The sequence below is a fragment of the Equus asinus genome, chromosome 6 (genome assembly GCF_041296235.1).
Source record: "Equus asinus isolate D_3611 breed Donkey chromosome 6, EquAss-T2T_v2, whole genome shotgun sequence".
In the NCBI taxonomy this organism is placed as follows: domain Eukaryota; kingdom Metazoa; phylum Chordata; class Mammalia; order Perissodactyla; family Equidae; genus Equus; species Equus asinus.
Window position 1 is genome coordinate 29,477,540 of NC_091795.1, and position 24,124 is coordinate 29,501,663.

Sequence of the window (24,124 nt, forward strand, 5' to 3'; positions counted from 1 at the left end):
GAGGAATGGTGACTTAGCCTGATTCTGAGAGAGATCGGGTAAGAAACTTTCTTGGGTAACTTTTAGGTTTAAAGCAATTCCAGACTTAACAAAAAAGTTGCAAGAATAGTACTAAGAACTCCCATTCACCTTTCTCCCAGATTCCCCAACTGATAACACTTTATCACTTTGGCTTTATAATTTTCTCTCTATGTATATTATTATTCTTTTCTGAACCCTTTGCGAGTTAGTTGCAAATATGAAGCCCCTTTACCCCTAAATACTTGAGTGTGCGTTTCCTAAGAGCAAGGACATTCTATTATAGAACCACAGAGCCATATTCGGATTTAGGAAGTTAACACTGATACAGTGCAGACCTTACTCCAGTCCTTACCCTTACTCCAGTCCTTACTCAGATTTCAGCAGTTATCCCAATACTGTCCTGTATTAAAAAAAAAAAAAAAAAAGGAAAGAAGAAAAATAATAACTGGTCCAGGATCATGTCTTGCGTTTAATTGTTCTGTCTAGTAATATCTTTTTCATAATCCGGGGATCAAGTATCTGAGATTTAGAAGAGGAAGATCAGTGAAATAGAAAAGAAAGGTTAAGTACAGATGGGATAAAATAGATGAAAAACCAAACAGACTTTTTTGAGATTTTGAAACTGTGTAACTGGGTGAGTGGTATCACTGTTGAAAGAGTTCTTAGCATCTTCCCCAAAACAGCCACCCTGGTAAAGCCTTTATTCATCTAACAGTTGTAAGTGCCCCCAGTTCTGCTTGCACTTGGGCCCAGTGCCCTCCCCAGTCCCCACCCTGTCCCTGTAACTGTGGTCTGTGTCTGCCTTGCTCTGGTTTCTAGATTCTTCTTTCTGATTACCTTTTTGAAATTCTGGCAAGAACCACCAATATCCGAGCACAATGGGCAGCTCTCAGGGAAACAGTACTGGTACCCAGAGAAAGCCCACAGTTAATACGTTTGAGTTGGCTTAAAATGACAGGACTAGATGGACTTGCTCAATATTCGAACATTAGATATGGGCGTCCCTCGTGGACTGAAGACAGCATTCATCAAACGCCTGGAAAGGGCAGATCTCTGAGGAATGGTGACGAGGCTGCTGGGAGGGACGCCCTACCCCCAGCCGCGTACGCATTCCCAGTCCTAAAAAAATTGTGGGGAACACGATGCAGGCATTTTGTGTAATGTGTTAAAGTCGTTGCTGACTTGCTTTGTCCATTTACCTTTGTCTTTTTTATTTAAATAGGTTAAACAATGCACCAGTTGAAGGGTATTCAGAGCACGTTGGAAATAAAACTACTATAAGGATGACTTATCCAGAGGGTGCACCACTGTCCGACCTTGAATATTATTCCAATGACCTGTTTGTTGCTGTTTTATTTAAGAGTGTTGACTTCAACTGGCTTCAAGCAGTGGTAAAAAATGAAACTCTGGTAAGCACTAGAAATTCAGCTATCAAACATCCTTCATAAGAAGTGAAGGGATCTCTAATTGTAATTACAGACTTTTATTTTTAAACAAACACAGTGGAATGCATACTTTTGTGTTGACTTTCAAATAACGACTCCCTTTGTAGAAACCCCTCACGACTCCTCCTGGGAATTGCTTTCAGAACTTGATTGAGTCCCATGTGAAAATTGTGATCATTACTTAGTGGAATATCAAGTTTGCGACCAAAATTGCTATGATTGAGGTTGATCACCCATGTTATTCACCAGGCTTAAACTTACGTGGCTTCTGGCTATTTCTAGAAGTTAGATTTATGTGGATGAATATAAGCCATTATTGAGGATATTCAAAAGAATATACATACAATCTCTGAGGAATATTCTCCAAACATGCTTTAATTGGTGGTGTTCTTATTGGAGTTTAATTCACAGCATTCCAGAGGGCAAATGTGGAGGAGATGGCCCTTACTTTATCATATTGTCTGTCTTTACAATAATCGATCACAGTTGTTTATAGTCCCGCCCATTATGTTGAGATAAATTTCGGAGGTCAGCTGTCGAGGAGTATGTGCGCAGCTATATACACCTGCACAAACTGGTTGTCTGCAAAATTAGTAGGACATATTAAGCTTTTCATAGAAGCTTCACGTGATGGACAATTTGCCATGGTCTCCAAAAGCTTGATTCTGTACATGTTATCATGGTCTTCTGGATTTTGCTATTGGGTAGAAGTTGTTCCAGTTGGAAGATGAAGCACATATGAAATGACTTGCAGTCAGTTACCAAGAGATTTCACAGGACTAGGAAATAGAGTAAGTGGAGAGAGGATGCAGGTGAGGGCCTGACCAGAAGGGCTCTCACAGCACTTAACACTTTGAATTGGATCTATGTGCTTGGTCTTCCCTGGGCAACATGGTGGCTTTTGATCCTAAAAAGGCTTACCATCTTAGGTCATTCCCTGTGAAATTTCTTCCCCAAACAAACGAGAGCTGCTTCTGCACCTCCTTTCCTTGCCCAGTGCCGCATTCATAAATCAGGCCCTTCAGAGTTGCTTTTTTTGAGTTGAGGTACTGGGTTTGCATAGATCTGTGACTTTGTTGCAGAATGCCGTGCCCAAACACACATGGGGTCACACCCATGGCTTTGGCCTGATTAGGGGGAGATACATTCTCACCCTGTACTGATAAGAGAACTTTATTAAATACCCCTAATGATTGTGTGCTTTCTTTCCTTAGCCATTCTGGGTGCAACTCTTCTTTTGGAAGCAGGTGGCGGAAAAAATCCCACTACAGCCAAAACATTTCAGGATCTTGAATCCAGTTATTATCAAAGAGACCGCTTTTGACATCCTTCAATACTCAGAGCCTCAGTCGAGGTTCTGGGGCCGAGATAAGGTATTTTTGTTGCTACTGAAAGTTAACTGTTCTTCTCTGTGTTGGAAGGGAGACATCTGTACACATTTTCCTTGGGTTCAGCTGTATACCCAGAAGCATCTTCCAGTGGAGAAACCTGGTCACTGACGAGATGCTCCCTGTGTGTGTCTCTGCACGCTGCATCTTGACTGCTGGGCTCCTCCTTGTTTAACTGGCCTGCCCCCTGGTGACTCGTCTCGTTAGTATAGTCAGTACATAGCACGTGGGTCGCTGAGATCTCGTTTAGGGTATTCTTGCTCCGGGACTCCATATGACTAACTGCAGGACGCTGAAAGGCACTTTGGTGGTCTGAAAAGTCCTTTGCGTTTTAACTCTGTGGGCTGCTCCGGTGAGAACTGACATCTGTCATTACTTTATAGGTGATGGTAAATAAAGTCAGCAGTCCTTTTCAGTTGATGCCTGGGTCCCACCCAGATATTCTGATTTGATGGTCTGTGCTGTGGTCTGTACGTTGAGATTTTCAAAGTTCCCTAGGGGATTTTATTTTGCAGCCTTTTGAGGACCTTTGTCCTATAGGCTGTTCCCTGCTGGAGATTCTTTACCTGCAATTAGCCTGTGCTGTCACCAGGGGGTGGAGATGCCTTCATTGCCTGGTTCTTCATGATGTGACTAGCTAAACCTGTTTCTTTAAAACTTTATTTTAAAAGCAGTGGAAATTGTTCTTAAAATTTTAAGCAAAACCTCTCTATATAGGGGCCAGCCTGGTGGCATAGTGGTTAAGTTCGTATGCTCTGCTTTGGTGGCCCGGGGTTTGCAATTTCAGATCCTGGGTTCAGACCTACACATGCCTTGTCAAGCCATGCTGTGAGGGCATCCCACATACGAACTAGAGGAAGACTGGCACAGATGTTAGCTCAGGGACAATCTTCCTCACCAGACAAACCAACCAACCAACCTCTCTATATAAAGGAAAGCAAGGAATTTTGTGTTGGGGGCGGGGGGTCACTGCTCATACTAGGGGCCTGAGATATGTCCTAGGAGCGGGGGCTGGTCAGGGTCGCAATTTGCAAACACTCAGCTAGACTCTTAGGTGTCATCAACCACTAGGCAGATTAGCACGTTCTTCTATTTGCCCTATGAGTCAAATTCTAATTGAAAAGATTCTTTAAAACAATTGTGTAAATTTTAAAGGAAGAATTCTGTGGTTATTAATGAAAACAAACACCTAAATAGGTTCCTTTAAAGCAAAAGCCTAGTTCTTTACTGTGATCAGCTAAATCCAGCTCTGGCTCCAGCGCAGGCTTGAATACCCAGCTCCACGTGAAGCATTTCTCAGAGCTGAAGCTCTTCGCTAAGCAGGCCATCGTCTTCCTCAGGGACTCGGCCCCCTCGGGTGCTTTCCTGCCTCTCCGGCTGTGGGCACCCCGTGAGGACCACGTAGTTTCTGCCCATTGCTGGACCATGTCCAGGGCCAGTTTTCCAGTTGGAGGTGGTGCGTTTTCCCTCTCAGAGGAGAGTGGCTCGACCCCTCCCAGCCACCATCAGGGCCTGTGACTAGGATCATTTTTCAGCTTGCTTCAGCTCCTCTCCCACATGGAAGCATGTGGGGTCCCCCAGACTGTAGGCTACTTTTAACCTAACTGTTGGCATCACTTTTTACAAAACAGTTAAAAGAAAAAGACTTAAACAGACTTTGGCAAGATTCTTTAAGTTATAAAGAGGTTTCACTATAAATATACTTAAGTATCTTTCAGTGTCCTTAGATTTCTGTATCCTTTAAACTGCCCTGTTTCCTTATTAAATTCCATAGAATTTTTTTTAAACACAGGCAAATGCCCATTTGTTGGTTTTGTAGGTAGATTTTATTTAAAAAGTAACCTTTAAAAAATAGATTTAACCACAAAATATGAAATTGCTGAATGGGAAAGTTAGAATACCAGTTAAGTGGGGGAAATTTATATATATGACAGAGGTTACACTCTCAAAGTACAAAGAGATCTTATTAAATCAAAAATAAAAATATAAGCCAATAAAAAAATGGGGAAAAGATATAAACAGACATTTCACGAAAGAAATTAATACAGCCAAGAAATACATGATAAAATGTTCAACTTCGCCAATTACCAAGTAAAGCAAATTCGAGCCACAATGACATTTTTTGCTTGTTTTCTTAGGAAAGATGTAAAAGCTTGATAATGTTCTTGTTTGGCAGGGAGGTAGATAGAATTATAAGTTGGTACTTTTTCTGGAAGGTAGTTTGGCAGCATATATTAATTTTAAATATGAGTAGTCTTTGACCCAGCAATTTGACTCCAAAAATTTTGTTATGGGGAAATCAGAGAAATATGCAAGGCTGTGCTAGGATGTTCACTGTGGCATTAATAGTGAAGAACTAAAAACCGCCTGAGCCTCCATCAGCAGGGGATTGTTTAGACATCTTACGGTATAGTTGGTACAATATCGTGTGACTGTTCAGGATGAAGAAAAACTAGTGGATATGATAGCACCTCCACAATATATTAAGCAAGAAAATCAAGTTACAGAACACGTATATAATCCCATTTTTGTTTAAAAATAAAAATGTATCTATAGATGCATAGGAAAAAGCTTAGAAATAAACACCAAACTGTGAAGAATGCCCTTCTCTGGAGGGTGAGTCTATAGACGTTTTCTTTCTGCTTTATAATCCATTTATTACTTGAATTGAATACTTGTTTATTTCTATAATGGATAAAATGATTTTTTTCTTTTGGATAAAAACAGTAACTTAAAAGATGACTTCTGGTCTGAAATTGCGTTGTCAGAAACCTCATGCATATGCCCTTCCAGCAGAGAGGGAGTCTGTGGGTGATGAGGTGTCATCTTTGGGCGTATGTTCTGGAGATAACATGCTTTGGGTAGTTTCTGATAGTTTTGCCATGTGAAGGGTTGATTTCATGTACTCCTTCTGCAAACACTGACGGACTGTCCCAGATGTGCTGGGTGCCGAGCTGGCCACAGGTGGAGAAGACACGACACTGCCTTCGGGTCCTAGGGCTGAACAGGAGGAAGGCTTCCTTTGGGTTGATTTCTCTTAGTTTCTGTTTCCAAACATGCAGATTGACTGTTGAGTTCCTTTTTAGCAAGTGAGGTTGGCTTTGAGAGGTAGACGCAACACACCGAGGAGCAGGCAGCGGTTTTGAAGGAACGGTGGGTTCAGTCGAGGCTGCCTAATCCCACCTTAATCTGTGAACTCTGAAGGGTTCACTCTTGTTCCAGTTTACAGAGAAGGGCAGTTGTTTCTGGCAGCCACCGACTTAGCTAAGATGAACAGAGGAGGTCCACTTGCACATGAAGAGCTCCACAAGAGTCTCGATGAGTAATGCGCAGCAGCCTTCAGCGAGGGCTGGGACGGCTGCGGGCTTTCTGTCTTCCTCTCTGCATGTGCACTGCCTTCACCCAGGACTGGCATGGAGAGCCAGAAAGCACGAGTCCAGATGTGCAAGTGGCAAGACATGGGACATGAGGAGGGAGTAGTGAGACAGTCAGAATCCAGAATGGTCTGGCCATTTGGTGCTCTAGGCCAAAGGCAGTAGGCTATGTTTTGGACGGAACAAATGTGAAAGCCCTTAATTTGGGCCTAAAAATGTATTTGCCCAAACAGAGAGTGAGCAGAAGTGTTTCTAGCCTAGCAGCTGTACATGTGAAAATGGCCTGGAGGTGTTATTGCCAGAAAAGCAAATGGGGCTCTTAAGTGGGACGTGGCTTCAGGCAAGGGGTGAACACAGTCTTCAGTGGTGGAGCTGAGGCCGCTCTGTTCTCACACAGAGCCTGTCCACGGGAGCCAGCCAGGAAGGGGCAGGCTCCAGAACCCATGTCCCGAGAAGGACTGTGGAAGGTCCTGGGGCCGCTTATCCCGGAGCAGACCTTGTAGATGTTTGTCATGTGAGAGAGGAAATGGGCTTGTTTTGCAATTCTGGTCATCACACATAGGACCAGTGAGCAGAAGTTTCAGAAAGAACACCTTTTAGCTTGGTACAAGAAGAACTTCAGGTGGTGTTTGAAAAGTGTTCCCGTTACAGGCTAGTTTTAGAGTCTAGGGACTTGGATGGGAAGTCAGACTTTAAAATTCTGTGGCCACAACTAGAAGGACCTGCAACTAAGATACACAACTATGTACCAGGGGGATTTGGGGAGATAAAGCAGGAAAAAAAAAAAAAAAAGATTGGCCACAGTTGTTAGCTCAGGTGCCAATCTTTAAAAAAAAAAAAAAAAATTCTATGATGTGTAAAATTGCAGCCCCCAGTGCACCCTTTATCACTTGCATAGCGTGTAGTGTGCTACTTGAAAGCACTGAATTGTGCTAAGACTTTTTTTGCCTTTTGTCTGTTTCAGAATGTCCCCACCATTGGCATCATTGCTGTTGTCTTGGCCACACATCTGTGCGATGAAGTCAGTTTGGCAGGCTTTGGATATGACCTCAGTGAACCCAAAAGACCTTTGCATTACTTTGACAACCTCTGCATGGCTGCCATGAACTTTCAGACCATGCATAATGTGACGACGGAGACCACGTTCCTTCTCAAGCTGGTCAAAGAGGGCGTGGTGCGGGATCTCAGCGGGGGCATCAATCCATTGTGAATTCTGAACACAGAAAAACCTCACTTGAAAATGCAACTCTGACTCAGAGGGCTGTTTCTCATAGCCTCCTTGATGCATTTCATCCTTCAAAGACTTTGAAGTGCAGCTGGTGTTTGTAATTTTTAATTTAAAAAACACGAACAGTTTAGCTCTTCCCACTTTTTCCCCCTATTTATTTGAGTCCGTGTTTTTTGCACAGAATTTTGTAAGTTAATTTTGAGAATTGAATTGGAAGGACTTTTCAAAGAGAGTTGTATGTAACGATATTTTGTTGTATTTTAAGAAAGTTATTTAATTTGTGAAAACTCTGTCTAGGTCTACTGCACATGGAACACCAGGGCATTCAGTGGAGAGAGAAGGGAGCTTGCTCCTTAGATGCTCTGAAGGCCTGATTCTGGTTCTCTGCGTCTCGTTTGGTGGGACAGATGTGGGAGGCACTTCCAGGATGACGTGCTCAGTAGCTAAACCACTGGTATTGGGTTGGCCGTGCTGCTGTGTGAGGCCTGGGCCGCTCGGAGAAGTTCACAGTCCCTCTGCTGGCCTGCCTTCTGCCAGAAGACTTGCTGGAATCAACCAGGGGAGCTGTCCTGGAGGTCCCTGATCAGGGAGGGACACAGAAGACATTTTCTGTGTCCTCTGAGTATGACGAAGCCTCGCTGGGCTGCAGAAGCCACTGTCTTCCCTGCAGTGATGACAACTCTTGAATGTCTCTTGAGAGTTTTTAACTACCCTTTCAAAGCACTTAAATGTTAATCTAAGGTATTCCACTGTCTGTCTGAGGTGGCTTATAAAAGGTAGGACAAAACCTCTGTTATCCAGAGTCGTAGAAGAACAAACCCTTTCCAAGAGAAATCACCTTTTCTGAAACACTGAAAGGAAATCCTCCCAGTGTTATAAATAGCCTATTAAAAATTTTTTTGGAATGCCTGCCTGGCAGTGTGTACCAGGCAGTGTGCGCTGGTCAAAAAAAAAAGAATAAAAGCTTTTGAGGAACTCACAGTCTAGTTAATTTGAGCACTTTTTTTTTTTTTTTTAAAGAAAATAGGTCTCTAAGTCTACCTGAAGTGTCCTTCCTGGATGCTGCTAGGTGGAGCTCCCTGTGGGTGCCTCATGAGGACAGAGAGTGAAGGGAGCCTTATCCTGCGAGGGGCTGCATCCCAGACACCTGCGAACTCTTCTGGAGAGATGTTGGTGGCGGTGACTTCCTCCCAGAGAACAGGCTCCTTCTAGCTTCTGTCTCTTAGTTGCTCTAGTCTGCTGTCAGAAGATCTGCCGCTGTTTTGCTCCCTCCCAGTTCTCCCTCTGTGTTGAGCTGCTGCCCCCTGCCTCAATTTCTCCTTTCCCTTAACTGCTGCAGCCCCCATGCAGCGTTGCCTCCCAGCCCATTCTGATGTCTTCCACGCCTGCCGCCGCCTCCGCTTATCAGGGCCAGGAGCCAGGTCACAGCAATCAGAGTCCCTTGGCTCTCCAGGTCTCTGGGGTCAAGCTCAGAGTAGCCGGCGTAGCAAAATAGTATTTCTTTGGTTTTTGTCTTAAAATTTTCTATAGGTTTTGCTTTCTGCTTTATAAGATACTGTTTGTTTAAGAGAAAATGCTTTAAAATTCTCACCAAATGACTGAGTTTTGAAAATTGAGAGTTGGGAAGATGGTCCATAGCTGTCCTGTGACTCAGGTGGGGCCAGGCCTACTCGGCACATCTCCATCCCTCCTCCTTCAGGGGCTACTTACTTTATTTTTTAAAAGCCAGGGTTTGAAACTTCCTCAGACAACTTTCCCAAAGTTGTGAGCATTTCCTCACGGGTTCCTGTGGCCTCATGTCCCACCTCCTTGCCCAGCGGCTGGGGCGTGTGTGGCTTAGTGCCCAGCACTTGGTCAGCTTTCAGCACATATCAGGCCTGGTGCCATCTCCATCCCGCCTCCTCCATCCATCCTGTTTTGCATCCTTACATTGCTTTACCCATGCCTCTCGACTGTTAATTACTAGCAGGCCGTAAGTGCCCTAAATGAGTAGAAAGTTATATTTTCTTCAGACCTTTAATAGAGTCTACCAGCCAATCAGGGTTGCTCAGAGACCGTCTTCGGGAACTTAGCGCTCCGGTGGTTACCTGTTGAAAGTTCCTTCTTTGCTTCACAGCTACTGCCGGTGACCCCAACCCACCCACCCCCAGCTTTTCTGGGAATAGACCTCGAGGTGCTCCAGGTGCCACAGGCTGATCTCCAGCCATGAGGTTTCACCACCGCTCTCCAACTTTGTACAGCTTTATAGGCACACGCGCACAGCTCTCCTACGTCGTTGTAATCATTGGTTTTGAGGCAACTTAGGACGACTTATACACGTTGTGTATTTTAACATACTTCTTCCTGGAACTTTGAGCTGTAGAAAATTTCAGCGAGTTTTAAGGCTTTTTTTGTTTTTGTTTTTGTTTTCCCCTACAGAGAGCCTATTCTCTCCAGAAACCTAGGCTGGCCTTAGAAAAATGATTTGGTACTGGAATGAGTATCCCTGATGATGCATCTCGTGTTTTTAGGCAAAGCTAAATTAGAATCTTCTAGACAACTTTGTGTACTCTGGGTGTTACCTTGCTTTCTTCGTTGCTCCTTTTGTGTCACACCAGTTTTTTCATTTCCCGAGAATGTGTTAATAAGGCAGTGACAATGTCTATTTCCACAAATTTGGGGCAGGCGCATCATTTATTGGACCCATTAGTTAAGTTGTCAAACCGGCCTTTTGACTGGCCTGCTTTTGTTGAACAATGACTCTTGGCCATCAGCGGTAAGTCTACTTTGTGTGGCAGACAGAGACTTAGTTATAGAAGAGAAAAGCAATGGTCACACCCTCATCTCCCCAGGTTATTACAGATTTCTAAAACCAAGGACCACTTTGTTTTGGCTGCATTCTAACCCCAGTGCTTTGGAACTTGATATCAAAGGGATTGTTGAATTTGCCTTATTACTGTCTCAAGAACCTTTTAAACGAGCATTGTAGGAAGATTAAGAAATGATAACTTATTCTCCTCCTTGGCACAACATCCAAGTGTGAGTTGTTTTTTCATCTTTTCTTTGGGACACTCCAGTTAAGTCCATTCGAAAGAAGAAAAGGAAGAGTTCCTGTTACTCAGCTGAGTTCCCCTTAGAAGGAAGTGAGCTTTTAGTGCGTTTGCCTAGCGAGCAAGGACTGTGGCACCGGGGCCTTCCTTTCGTTCACACACGTGGTGACAAAATGCTTCCCTCCAAGAAAGGACCCTGTGTTTGCTGCCCGTGGGACCAATGCCCTCTTCCCGGGCACTGACTCTGCTCGAACGCCCCGATGACAACACACTCTGCTCCCAGACTATAGCGCCGACAACAAAGGGAAGCAGGTCCCAGTATGTAGAGTGCACCGGAAAACCCAGCTCTCCGTGCCCTTTCCCTGGAGGTCAAGACACCCTTGGCCCAAACTTCTGAGTGTTTATTCTCTCCTTCCCACTTCCCAAGGTCGCTTTAGCATGGATTTGTGTTCTCAAAACATGGTATTTGCCTGTATTTACCTACAACGAACACTCAATATAAGACCGAAGTAAAGGGGGCCAGCCCGGTGACACAGTGGTTAAGTTCGCACGTTCCGCCTCTCGGCGGCCTGGGGTTCGCCGGTTCGAATCCCGGGTGCGGACATGCCACCGCTTGGCACACCATGCTGTGGTAGGCATCCCAAGTATAAAGAAGAGGAAGATGAGCACAGATGTTAGCTCAGGGCCAGGCTTCCTCAGCAAAAAAGAGGAGGACTAGCAGGAGTTAGCTCAAGGCTAATCTTCCTCAAAAAAAAAAGTTAAAAAGACTGAAGTAAATTGGGAAGGAGAACTATTCATTAAACATACACACGCAAATTTTATTGACTAGAAATTAATGTTCCCCAAAAGGAAATTGCAGTCTTAGTAGGTTACCTTTATTGTTGGAATGATTAGCTTTGACTAACTCCCAAGATTAAGTTTCAACCTATTTAGCAGAGAAGAAAAGTTATGGTGCAACAAGTGTAAATAACATGCTGTGAAATTTCATCCTAACTTTTTCAAAAGCAGGTCCTTCCAAAGAGCTGTCAGTAAACCATGTAGGAAGGAAGTCAAGTTTATAGATTCTCTTCTGTCTGGAAGAAGTGAGATGTCAAGCTTTGCGATGGTGTCAGGCTGCCATCCAAGATTTGGCAGATGTGGCTGTTATAACCTTTATGTAGCTGAAAATGTAACAAAGAGAATTTTCAGAAAATGTAAACATTAAAGAAACTGACTATTCAGTAGACACCTTGTAGCAGCAAGACTAATAATTGACGGTACACTAAAAATGTGTAACTTCTAAAAGAGCCATGTATTTCCACTCTACCCTCTGTTAACCTGGCTTATGTTTTTCGACTTATTGAAGAAAATCAGTACCAAAAAATTTGATATTAAAAATGATGAATTCATTAAAAATGTTGGTTAAGTCCTTGAAATGAAAGACCAGTCTAAATTACCACACAATAATGTGAATGTGACAGATGACTAACAACCGAGCATATGCAATGAGGCCAGTCAAGGGTGATTAAAAACAGTAGTCAAACCCAAAAATATGGTCATGCATCATTTTGTGATGGGGATACATTCTGAGAAACACATCGTTGCGTGAACATCATAGAGTGTACATACACAAACAGTGGTACGGTCTACCACACACCTAGCTGTGTGGTACTAATCTTATGGAGCCACAATCAGATATGAGATCCATTGTTGACAAAAACATCATTATGGAGCTCATGACTGTAGTTTCACATCCACCGTTACCCATAACCTATCAGGCTGGCTCATTTGGGGTGGGAAGAAGTTGACTATCAGCCCTGAAGCAGTGAGAACTCAAGAGTCCATCTGTAACTAAGTTGTCAACTCTCTAGTGATAGAATTTTATGCTTCGTTTCCTCTATAGCACCCATGAGAAGGCCTTGCCTATTGTAGGCACTAAATTAACTTGTTTTGATTTTATTTGATTTTATATCTTCGATGGAATTTAAAGATGGGCAGCTGATGGTCTAAGATTGAATGTAACAGAGAGCTCTTGGGTCTAGAAGCTGGGTTAAGGGAGTCTTAGGCTAAGAGGAAAGGAATACAAATAACTAAAGCAATGAATGAACAGTCACTTTTTCTATATGTAGTTGTCCTAATGGTTTAAATGATAGTTTAAAAGAATATGTCAAAAGCCGAATAGCACATGAGAAACCAAGAAACAGGTTTTTAAAAGCTAACCGAAGGTGTGTCTACCTATTTTTAGAATAAAAATTAGCATTTGAAGTTCAAAAAAAAAAGCTGAATATCCTGTTTAATGGCTGCATACATATTCATACATTTTGGAAAACCAACTTATTGCTGAAGTTTCCAAAATACACATATGCCTTATCTTTTCGAAGACCTGCCAGGGTGTTATCAAGCTACGGGTTGGGGTTTCAAAGCTCCTGCACCAAAGGCTCTGTGTTTTCTTTTCAAGGCAGTCATAGCGAGTTTATTACATGCAATTTGGAGACTAAGATAATATACCTCTATTGTATCTACATGTTCACGCTTTTTTTTTTTTTTTTGCTATACATAGTTTACTCAATAAAGATTACTTTTAAAAGACGGTAATTACTAAAGCTCTGATCATTTTGCATTGTGCAGCCCCGTCCTTAAAATAATGGTGGACGGAAGACCTTCTGACTGTAAGGTTTTGTTCTGGAGCTGCTTGCTCTTCCAGTGTGATGTTCAGTATGAAGGGTGAGTGAGCTTCAACACACACACACACACACACACTCACCAAACAAGCAAAACGAGACTCTAAACCAAGAATCTTGTGCTAAAATGAAAGTAGCCTTTCCCTCCCCATCTTTTGCCTGTGGCTCATCTAAGTCAATTTTCTCTGCAAACTTGATCTAAATTTAAGAACTCAGTATACTCTTTGATCCCAAGGCGTGAGCTCAGGAGAGGTCAGAAGGGATAGACCCTCTGTCCTCTTGCTAACCTCCCCTACTGTCCCAACACGGCCACCACCAGTCACACAGAAGACTGACAGGGAATGAGGAACCATCTGGTCCAACCTCTTGCTTCACGGACGAGCATTATCATTAGGGTTCATGCACATTAGCCTGGCACCCCTCATCTGCAAGGGGTGGGCTGTCTCAGTTCCGATTACATCGTCCAATTACAGGTCAAATGTCCTGATTTTGAATTTGGACAATATAATGACCATACTCATTGCTTTATATACTTATTCCTACGGACCTATTTTGTGTTTTTTAAAGTATTTATCCCTAGACGTTTGGAATCCCAAGACGTTCGGAAGGAGTTCTCCTGACCACTTCCATCTCAGCCTGCAGCTACTTAAAATCTCTCTAGAATTTTCCTCAAACCTCTCTCTATAAAGAGCCAATCCTGAGTTTCTTCTCCTCTCCCTTCTCTCTGCCCTCCCCATCCCCTGCTCACATCCTGTACTGAATATTGATTTAGCTTCCCTCCAACTAGAAAGAGTCCTTCCTCTTCAGGAAGTGGGCAAAATTGGGCTGGCAACTGAGGAGATTCTGGTGGAGAGCAAGGAGCCATGTTCAAAGAGCACAGCTTCGTTCTATTTGTCAGATGTCAAAACTTCCTGCAGAAACAAAGGACTGTCCAATTTTTATTGTCCAATTCTGAATACTCCTGAAAAAAGATTTTTAAATCTTATATAATATTGGGAAGATTTTTGATTACTGTTTCAATTTCTGTACTTGTGATTGGTCTATTCAGATTCTCTATTTCTTCTTGATTCAGTTTTGGGAGGTTGTATGAGTCTAAGAATTTATCCATTTCTTCTAGGTTATCCAATCTGTTGGTATATAGTTTTTCATAGTATTCTCTTATAATCCTTTGTATTTCTGTGGTATCCATTGTAATTTCTCCTCTTTCATTTCTAATTTTATTTATTTGAGACTTCTCTTTTTTTAGTAAGTCTGGCTAAGTGTTTGTCAATTTTGTTTATCTTCTCAAAGAGCCAGGTTTTACTTTTGTTGATCCTTTCTACTGTTTTTTAGTCTCTATTTCACTTATTCCTGTTCTAATTTTTATTACTTCCCTCCTTCTACCAACTTTGGACTTTGTTCTTATTTTTATAGTTCTGTTAGGTATAGTTTAAGATTATTTATTTGAGGTTTTTCAAGTTTGTTGAGGTGGACATGTATTGCTATAAATTTCCCTCTTAGTACCTCTTTTGCTGCATCCCATAAGAGTTGGTATGTTATATTTTCATTTTCATTTGTCTCCAAGTATTTTTTTAAATTTGTCCTTTGATTTCTTCATTGATCCACTCGTTGTTCAGCAGCACGTTGTTTAGTCTGCATATGTTTGTGACTTTCCTGGCTTTTTTCTTGTAGTTAATTTCCAGTTTCATAGCATTATGGTAGGAAAAGATGCTTGATCTGAGTTCAATCTTCTTAAATTTATTAAGGCTTGTCTTGTTTCCCAGCATATGGTCTGTCTTTGAGAATGTTCCATGTGCACTTAGAAGAATGTGTGTTTTGCTCTTTTTGGATGGAATGTTCTACATATATCTATTAAATCCATCTGGTCTAGTGTTTCATTTAAGGCCACTGTTTCCTTGTTGACTTTCTGTCTGGATGATCTATACATTAATGTAAGTGGGGTTTGAAGGTCCCCTACTATTATTGTGTTGCTGTCAATTTCTCACTTTAGGTCTGTTAGTAGTTGCTTTAGATACTTTAGTGCTCTTGTGTTAGGTGGATATATGTTCACAAATATTATTTCCTCTTGCTGGAATGTCCCTTTTTCATCATTACATACTGCCCCTCTTTGTCTCTCATTGCCTGTTTTTCTTGAAGTCTGCTTTGTCTAAGTATGGCAGCATCTGCTTTCTTTTTCTTGCCATTTGCTTGGTTTATCATCTTCCATCCCTTCACTATGAGCCTATGTTTGTCTTTGGAACTGAGCTGTGTTTCCTGGAGGCAGCATATTATTGGGTCTTGCTTTTTAATCCATCCAGCCGCTCTTTGTCTTTTCATTGGAGAATTCAATCCATTTACATTTAGAGCGATTATTGATATATGAGGCCTTAATACTGCCATTTTATCTCTTGTTTTCCAGTTGTTCTATATTTCCATTGTTTCTCTTCCCTTGTATTTCTGACTGCCATTTCAGTTTAGTGGTTTTCTGTGGGGGTTTTCTCAGTTTTCTGTTTATTTATGATTTGTGGCTCTATTCTGATTCTTTGTTTAGTGGTTACCATGACATTTGTATAAAAGATCTCATAGATAAGATAGTCCATTTTCTGATAGCTTCTTACCTCCATTAGCCTAAGCATGTTCCATCCCCTCCTCTTCCCCTTCCGAATTATTGTTGTCACAAATTATTCTTTCTTGTGTTGTGAGTTTGTTAGTAAATTGAAATATTTATAGTTATTTCTGATGCTTTCCTTCCCTTTATCTTTTATGTTATAATTAAGTGTTTGCTAACCTGTTCTCATAGTTAGCTTCAATTTTCTGATTTTGTCTGTCTATTTATCTCCTTGCTCAAAGCTTTGTAAACTTTTGCCTTTTTGTTTCAGGTTGGAGGGATTCCTCCATCATTTCTTATAAGAGAGGTCTAGTGGTGATGAACTCGCTCAGATTTTGTTTATCTGGGAGACCTTTTATTCCTCCATGTATCTTAAGGATAGTTTCACTGGATAGAGTATTCTTGGCTGAAAGTTTTTGTCTTTGAGTATTTTGAATACATCATTCCATTCTCTCCTAGCCTGTAAGGTTTCTGCTGAGAAATCCACTGAAAGCCTGATAAGAGTTCCTTTGTAGGTTATTTTCTTCTACCTTACTGCCCTTAATTTTTTTATCATTGACTTTTTGCCAGTTTTAATATTACATGCCTTGGAGAAGGTCTTTTTGCACTGATGTAAATAGTTCTACTGGCTTCATGTATTTGTAAGTCTAGTTCTTTCCCCAGGTTTTGGAAGTTCTCAGCTATTATTTCTTTCAACAAGCTCTCTGCTCCTTTCTCTCACTCTTATCCCTCTTGAATACCTATAATCCTTATGTTGCTTTTCCCAATTGAGTTGGATATTTCTTGAAGAATTTCTTCACTTTTTAAAAATCTTAGTTCTCTCTCCTCCTCTACCGGAAGGATTTCTGTATTTCTGTCCTCAAATTCACAAATTCTTTCCTCCATAACATCGGCTCTATTTTTTATGGTTGCTAGATTTTTCTTTTTAAATCTCATTGTGTTCTTCATGTCCCGAATTTCTGTTTTTTTATTTTAAGTTTGAATCTCTTTGGTGAAGTATTCCTTCTTCTCGTTAATTTTATTCCTGAGCTCATTGAACTGTCTTTCTGAGTTTTCTTTTAACTCATTGAGTTTCTTTATGACAACTATTTTGAATTCTCTATCATTTAGATTGTAAATTTCTGTGACTTCAAGATTGGTTTCCAGAGACTTGTCATTTTCCTTCTGCTCTGAAATGTTCCTATTGTTCTTCATTTTTTTTTTAAGATTTTATTTTTCCTTTTTCTCCCAAAGCCCCCAGGTACATAGTTGTGCATTTTTAGTTGTGGGTCCTTCTAGTTGTGGCATGTGGGATGCTGCCTCAGCATGGCCTGATGAGTGGTGCCATGTCCACGCCCAGGATTCAAACCAGTGAAACCCTGGGCCACCGAAGCAGAGTGAGCAAACTTAACCACTCGGCCACAGGCCCAGCCCCAGAGGTTGTTCCTGCCCGGTTTCGAACTGGAGACCTTTTGCATGTGAGGCAAACGTGATAACCACTACACTACGGAAACAAGGGGTCTTCATGTTGTTTGATGACTTCATCCTTTGCCAGTGTATTTGTGGTAGTATCAGGTCTCAGATTCCAATTGCCACCATTGGCAGGGAACAGGAACTGTGTTTTCTGATCCTACGCCATCTGCTGGAAGTTGTGCAGGTAGGGCTACTCTGTGTTTGCCCAGGCTGGCCACAGCCACTCTGCAGGTTTCACTCATGTGGGCAGGGCCTCTGCACTGGGTGGGCAGGTCGGGCACCATAAGCAGAGCCTCTGGGCTCAGCAGGGGATTGGCTGAGCTGCTGCATGCTAGGCGGGAGGGGTGCCTACCCAGGGGCTGAGCTGCCACTCAGTGGGTCCCATGGGCTGCTCTGCTCCACAGGCAGGGCACCTTCTGAGTGGGCAGGGTGCCTTCTCACCTGCACTATGCTCAGTGGGCAGGTATCTTCATGGGGCTGAGCTGCCACTGCTTGGTGTAGAGTGTTCCCACCGGTGGGGCCACCACAGCACAGTGGGCTCTCCTGTGGACTGGGCTGCAACTCTGAAAGCATTTTCACAGGCTGAGCTGTCCCCACCTCCTCTTTTAGTCATGCCTGGCTGCTTTGTGAGGATCCCTGACCTGGCTTGCTGCCGCTGGGGAGGAGGAGGGGTGTGCTCACCTAGTTTCACTGCCTCCTGGGGACTCAGTCCTCCCACCTTCAGATGTATAGCTGCATGGATCTCTCAGACATCCTATTGTGCTGTGCAGGGAGTCCTCTGTTGGTTAATGAATGTCCATTTAGTTGTATTTTGAAGAGGAGAGACTAAGCGAATGACTCACTGCACCATGATGCTGACATCACTGTCTTTAGCCTTATTAAGTCTCTATGTAAATAAAGAGATAAATGACCTCCTTTGTGTAACAAAATTGCATTTGGCAGCCCTGCAGATGTCCAGCCTATCCATTGAGGAAAATCCAAAGCCTCTATTAACACACACTGATGCAACTTTATTATAACAGAGTAAGGAGAGGGAAATATGTTAAAGTGTTGGTCCTATGGGCCAACTGCCCAAAGTTGCTGTGTCCACAGCTATGGGATGGCAGGTGCTGGTCCACCATCAGCTTTGTGGGTTTCTCCATGTTGCTGCCACTGCCTGGCTCAAGAGTTGTTTGGCCCCAACTCTGGGCGAGCTCTGAGCAGGTCAGAACAAAGGCCATGCTGAGACCTACATGCTCCAGATGCACCCCTACATTTTCCAAAACTTGGAACTGAAATTGGACCCAACAATATCTTTACTTTCAAACACACTACAATATAGCAGGTCTTAGGATATGGAAGTGAGACTAACAGTGGGAGCTCTTCTGTAGGACGCTCGATTCTGTGGCTCTGGCTAACCTTCTGGTAGACCATTCTGCTCTGCATCCCGTTTGTTCAAAACAGCTGATGCTCTGCCCACAAAGCCAGGCAGATCCTCTCGACTGTATCTCAGTACCCAGCAGGGCTGTCTTAAAGATACTGTCCTGTGGCACTGGGCACCAGCTCCTCTCCTGCTCTGCCAACATGGCCACCCTTAGTCCTGATAGGCTTCAGAGAGCTATGGATGGACTCTGATGGACAGGCTGCAAGCAAAATAGACCCTGTCCTACAATGCTGGAGTTCAGTCTAGAGGGGAAAAAAATGTTAAAGAAGTAAACACAACAAAGGTAGGTGTTAGAGTGAAGGAGAAGTGCACCACAGAGTGAGTGTATGGGGATGTCAGGGAAGCCAACCTGAGGCCAAAGCGGTGGTCAGAGGGGGAGATTGGGGTTGGAAAGAGAGCTCCTGGAAGAGTAAACAGATCTTCTAAGGTGTAGAGAGGACACAGCAGACAAGCTTTATCGGACCAAACCCAAGAGGCAAGTGTCTGCTCAGGGTACGGCTTCTAGAGGAACGAAGCCCAGCAGGCCAGACTAAGATGAACACTGGGGTAAAGAGCATTCTGGAGTCACTAGTGGTATGAATAGGAGGAGTGTATATATATACATATACACTATATTGTATATGTACTATTAATGTATATATATTACATTAATGTATGTATATACACACGGTATATCCAACTTATAATATCCACACTATATTAATGTATATATATGTACAATATATCCAACTTATACTGAAAAACACCATTGTGGCTGCAGGTGGAAGGAGAGTGGGGGTTGGGGGGATTGGGGACTGGAGACAGAGAATGGATGAGAAAACCAAGGAAGGTGATTTCACTGTGGGCAAGCCTGAAAAGCGGTTGGTGCTGGAGGTCTGGGCCTGGTGGGCATCACGACCCTCCAGTTGCCTTCTGACCTAGGATCCTGCCAGCCACTTTTCTGGATCTGTCTGTGGAGGGTGACTGGAGAGAGAGCCTGGGACAGGAACCAGGGGGCAAGGAGGTAGGCCTACCTCTGCCAAGACACTCATATGTGCTCTGGGGTAAGTCACAGCCCCTCTCTGGCCATCTCATCTGTTAAACAGGGCATTGGCGGGGCCCCAGCACACACTGATTTGTCTTTAATAAAAAGAAAACCTCCAATGCTCAAAGGAGTGGCCGTTAGGTGGGCCACAGTGTCGCCTAGTGGCCGTTAGGTGTGTGCACAGCTCTCAGAGCCCGGGGCTTCCAGGGGCCCCCAGTGCAGCCAGTGGACCCATTTCTCTGCAGCATCAGGCCTGCTGGCTCTCACACCCTCTTCAGCTGCTGGGGCACTTCCCTCCTTCCTGCACTATCTCCGGCCACTTCTCCTCCGGACTCCCCTTCCTCTCCCCATGCCTCTGCCCTTGATCTTCATCTCACTGTAATCTCTTCCTGGGTGATCATCCACTCCCATGGGTCAAACTACCTGCTTTGATAGCTTCTTTTTATTCCCATACCCAGGTCTGCAGTAGGGCATCCCCATCAAGTCTCCAGAGCCCCAGCCCTTTATGTCCACCTCCTTCAGGACATCGCCTCCTCCTCGCTTAGCATGGACCTCAGACTCCAAAGGCGGAAAATGCTGTGCCTCACGCCAGAGCTCTTCCACTGAACAACTCAGTTTCTGATAGGCACCGTCTCACAGGTACTACAACTCAGAGTCCTGTCCAATTGCTGGCAGGTCAGGTGGATTCTCCCTCTAGAGTGTCTCTTACATCCCACTTTGTCACTTGTTAAATGGACGGTTTGGAAGAATGAGGCTCCGGGAGGCAATGGGGCTCCTATTGACCCTGCAGTGCCCAGCTCTGCCTGGACATTTCCTTGATCTGCTGGCCCTGCCTACCCACAGCCCCTGGCTCCTATGTCTGCCATCAGTAAGAAACCCAACTTGTGTTGTTTCTTCATAGTACAAATAACACATGTCCACTGGAGATATATCTAAACATACATACTCACAGAAGGACAAAAATAAGAACATCAAAACTACCCCTGTTTCTATACTGAGGTATGCACTATTAAGAATTTAAAATATTTTCTCCCAGTGTGTTTTTTCTATGCATGTACATGTATATAATTAGACAGAATGATTGTAGGTAGCTTAGATTTTACAAAAATAATCATATTGGCCATACTTCTCTGTAATATTCTCCTCCAACTTTAATATCTGTGTTAATTCGTGTATATCTACCTCATCCTTTTTATGACTATGTTTGAATATACCGTGATTTAGTAACCCAATGCCCTAAGAAATACCGTTAGGTTGTTTTAACTTTTATATTATAAATAATATATATTTGAATTCTTGTTAGATAATTTTCTTAGGATAAATTCCTAGTAATAGGATTACTAGGCCAAAGGAACATATGTTTTCAAAAACTCTTGGTGCGTATTGTCAAGCTGCCCTCCAAAATAGTCCTACTAATTTATAGTCCCCTCAACCATGCAGGGAAGTGTCTGTTTACACGTGGCCTTGACAATTCTGAGTATTATTACTTCTCTTTTTTGATAATTTGATAAAAAAAAAAGACGTATTCTTTTGAGTTGAATATCTTTGACTACAAGTGAGGCTCAATATTTTTATGTTAGTTGACCATTTATAATTTTTAAGTAAATTGCCTATTGTTCTTCGCACATTTTTTCTGCATGAGTGTTCATTTTTTCCTAATAATTTCATAAGAACTCTTTATATGTTAAAAATAAATTCTTTGATCCCACTTCTGCAATGAAAGCATGAGGAGCTCCACAAAGCCCCTCCCTCCCCAGTGAAACAAGCAAAGTTGATGAAAACTGTTTTAAAAAGTTTATATCTGAAAATTGTTCTAAGAGCAAACAGCAAATAAAGAAACATTTATTCAAGAAAACCTACTAAAACTTGGTAAGAATAGCAAGAGTATGTGGTATTTGAGCCACCACCCTTTCTCTCCCTCCCCACCCCCAACCATCTCAGCTTGATGGAAGCTCCATTCCAGGTGGGTATGGCTAAGAAGACAGGGTTCCTCTTCCCTCAGCAACTGATCATGAGTTATCCTGTCTCACCAGCAGGGACAGGCCACTAGCATTCCTTGTCCTCTCCAACTGAAAATTGAAGAAGTGAGTGTGGCCAAGAGGTTGGGGATTCCTTTCCTCCACCCATAGAATGGAAGTGTACCCCAGGAATGGAAGGCCAAGAATACTGGGTTCCCCATCACACTCAACCCAGCTCACTCATTCCATGCTGTGGTTTCATGGCAGGCTGACAGAACTGAGGGGAGAAATTGACAATTCAAAAATAATACCCCACTTTCAATCTTGGATAGAACAACTGGGTGAAAATTGACAAGAAAATGAAAGACTTGAGCTATGCTCTACACAAACTAGGCTCAGCAGAAGTCTATGGAACACTCTATCCAACAGCAGCAGAACACACATTTTTCTCAAGCCCACCTGGAGTACTCTCCAGGATAAAACATACACTGGGACATAAAACGAGCCTTAATAAACTTAAAAGGATTGAAATGGTAAAAAGAATGTTCTCCAATCATAGTGTTATGAAATTAGAAATTAGTAAAAGAAAGAAATTAGGGAAATTCACAAGGATGTGGAAATTAAATGACACATTGCTAAGTAACCAAAGAGTCAAAGAAAAAAATCATATGGGGAATTAGAAAATACTTTGAAATTAATGAAAATGAAGACACAGCGTACCAAAATTTATGGGATGCAGCTAAGGCAGCGCTTAGAAGGAAATTTATAGCTGTACATGCCTACATTAAAAAAGAAGATCTCAAAGGGCAGCCCTGGTGGCCTAGTGGTTCAGTTCAGTGTGCTCCACTTTGGCAGCTTGGGTTCAGTTTCCAGGCATGGACCTATACTGCTTTCTTAGCAGTCATGCTGTGCTGGTGGCCCACATACTAAAAAATAGAGGAAGATTGGCATGGATGTTAGCTCAGGGCGAATCTTTCTCAGGAAAAAAAAAGGATCTCAAATAAACAACCTAACTTTCCACCTTAAGACACTGGAAAAAGAAGAGCCAACTAAACCCAAAGCAAGCAAAAGGAGGGAAATTATAAGCATTAGAGTAGAAATTAATGAAATAGAGAATAGAAATATAATAGGATCAACAAAACCAAAAGTTGGTTTTTTGAAAAGATCAACAAAATTGACATTTTAGCTAATTTAATCAAGAGAATAGAGAAGACTCAAATTACTAAATTCAAAAATAAATGAGGAGACATTAATACTGACTTTACAGAAATAAAAAGAATCATAAGGTGCTACTATGAACAATTGTATGCCAATAAATTAGATAATGGATGAAATGAAAAAACTCCTAGAAAGACACAAGCTATTAAAACTAACTCAAGAAAAATTAAAAATCTGAATAGACCCATAACAAGTGAAGAGCTCAAATTAGTAATTAATCAATAACCTTCTCACAAACAGTAGCCCAGGACCAGATGGCTTCACTGGCGAAGTCTACCAAACACTTAAAGAATAAATATCAATTCTTCGCAAACTCTTCCAGAACAGAAGAGATCACTTCCCAACTTACTCTATGAGACCATTAACACCCTGATACCAAAACCAGAAAAGTCATCACAAGAAAACTACACAGCAATATCTCTTATGAATATAGATGCATAAACCCTCAACAAAATGCTAGCAAATTGAATCCAGCAATATATAAAGAACTATACACCATGACCAACGGTTTATCCCAGGAATGAAAGGTTGGTTTAACATCCCATAATCTATTTTTGCAATACATTATATCAATAGATTAAAAAACAAAACTCACATGATCATCTCAATAGACGGGTGGGGTGGGGCATTTGACAAAATCTAACATCTTTTCATGGTAAAAACACTCAACAAATTAGGAATAGAAGGAACTTCTTCAACCTGATAAAGGGCATCTATGAAAAGACCACAGCTAAGGAGTTTTTACTTAATGGTGAAAGATTAAATGCTTTCCCCTAAAGATTAAGAACAAGACAAGGATGGAGCCAGCCCAGTGGCATAGTGGTTAAGTTTACGCACTCTGCTTCAGCAGCCTGGGGTTCACTGGTTCAGATTCCCAGCACAGACTAGCACTGCTCATCAAGCCATGCTGTGGTGGCATCCCATGTAAAATAAAGGAAGACTGAAATAGATTTTAGCTCAGCAACAATCTTCCTCAAGCGAAAAGAGGAGGATTGGCAACAGATGTTAGCTCAGGGCCAATCTTCCTCACACAAAAAAAGAACAAGACAAGGATGCAAACTCTCACAATTTCTACTCAACATTGTACTGGAGATTCTAGCCAGGGCAACTAAGCAAGAAAATGAAATAAAAGTCATCCAGACTGGAAAGGAACAAGTACAATGGTCTCTATTTGCAGATAACATGATTTTATACATAGAAAATCATAAGGAATCCACTAAAAATGATTAATAAATGAGTTCAGCAAGTTTGCAATGTATAAGATGAATGTACAAAAATCAATTGTATTTCTGTACAGTAGCTTTGAGCATACCAAAA

At 42.3% G+C, this 24,124-nt stretch overlaps 1 protein-coding gene and 1 non-coding gene across 3 annotated transcripts in view; one reads left to right on the forward strand and one right to left on the reverse strand.

Annotated features, from left to right (window-relative positions):
* The window catches only part of ST3GAL5 (ST3 beta-galactoside alpha-2,3-sialyltransferase 5), a 52,233-nt gene extending 43,798 nt beyond the window's left edge, over positions 1–8,435 (forward strand). For both annotated transcript variants that reach the window (XM_044772775.2, XM_044772776.2), the window contains exons 5-7: positions 1,244–1,430; positions 2,681–2,839; positions 7,193–8,435. In XM_044772775.2, coding sequence (XP_044628710.1) covers positions 1,244–1,430; positions 2,681–2,839; positions 7,193–7,438 — 592 coding nt within the window. In that variant the 3' untranslated portion in view covers positions 7,439–8,435. The remainder of the gene's footprint in view (positions 1–1,243; positions 1,431–2,680; positions 2,840–7,192) is intronic.
* Positions 8,436–17,152: 8,717 nt separating this feature from the next.
* Positions 17,153–17,225, reverse strand: TRNAV-CAC (transfer RNA valine (anticodon CAC)). Its single transcript has one exon. It is a non-coding gene; the product is annotated as a tRNA-Val (tRNA).
* Between the last annotated feature and the right edge of the window lie 6,899 nt (positions 17,226–24,124).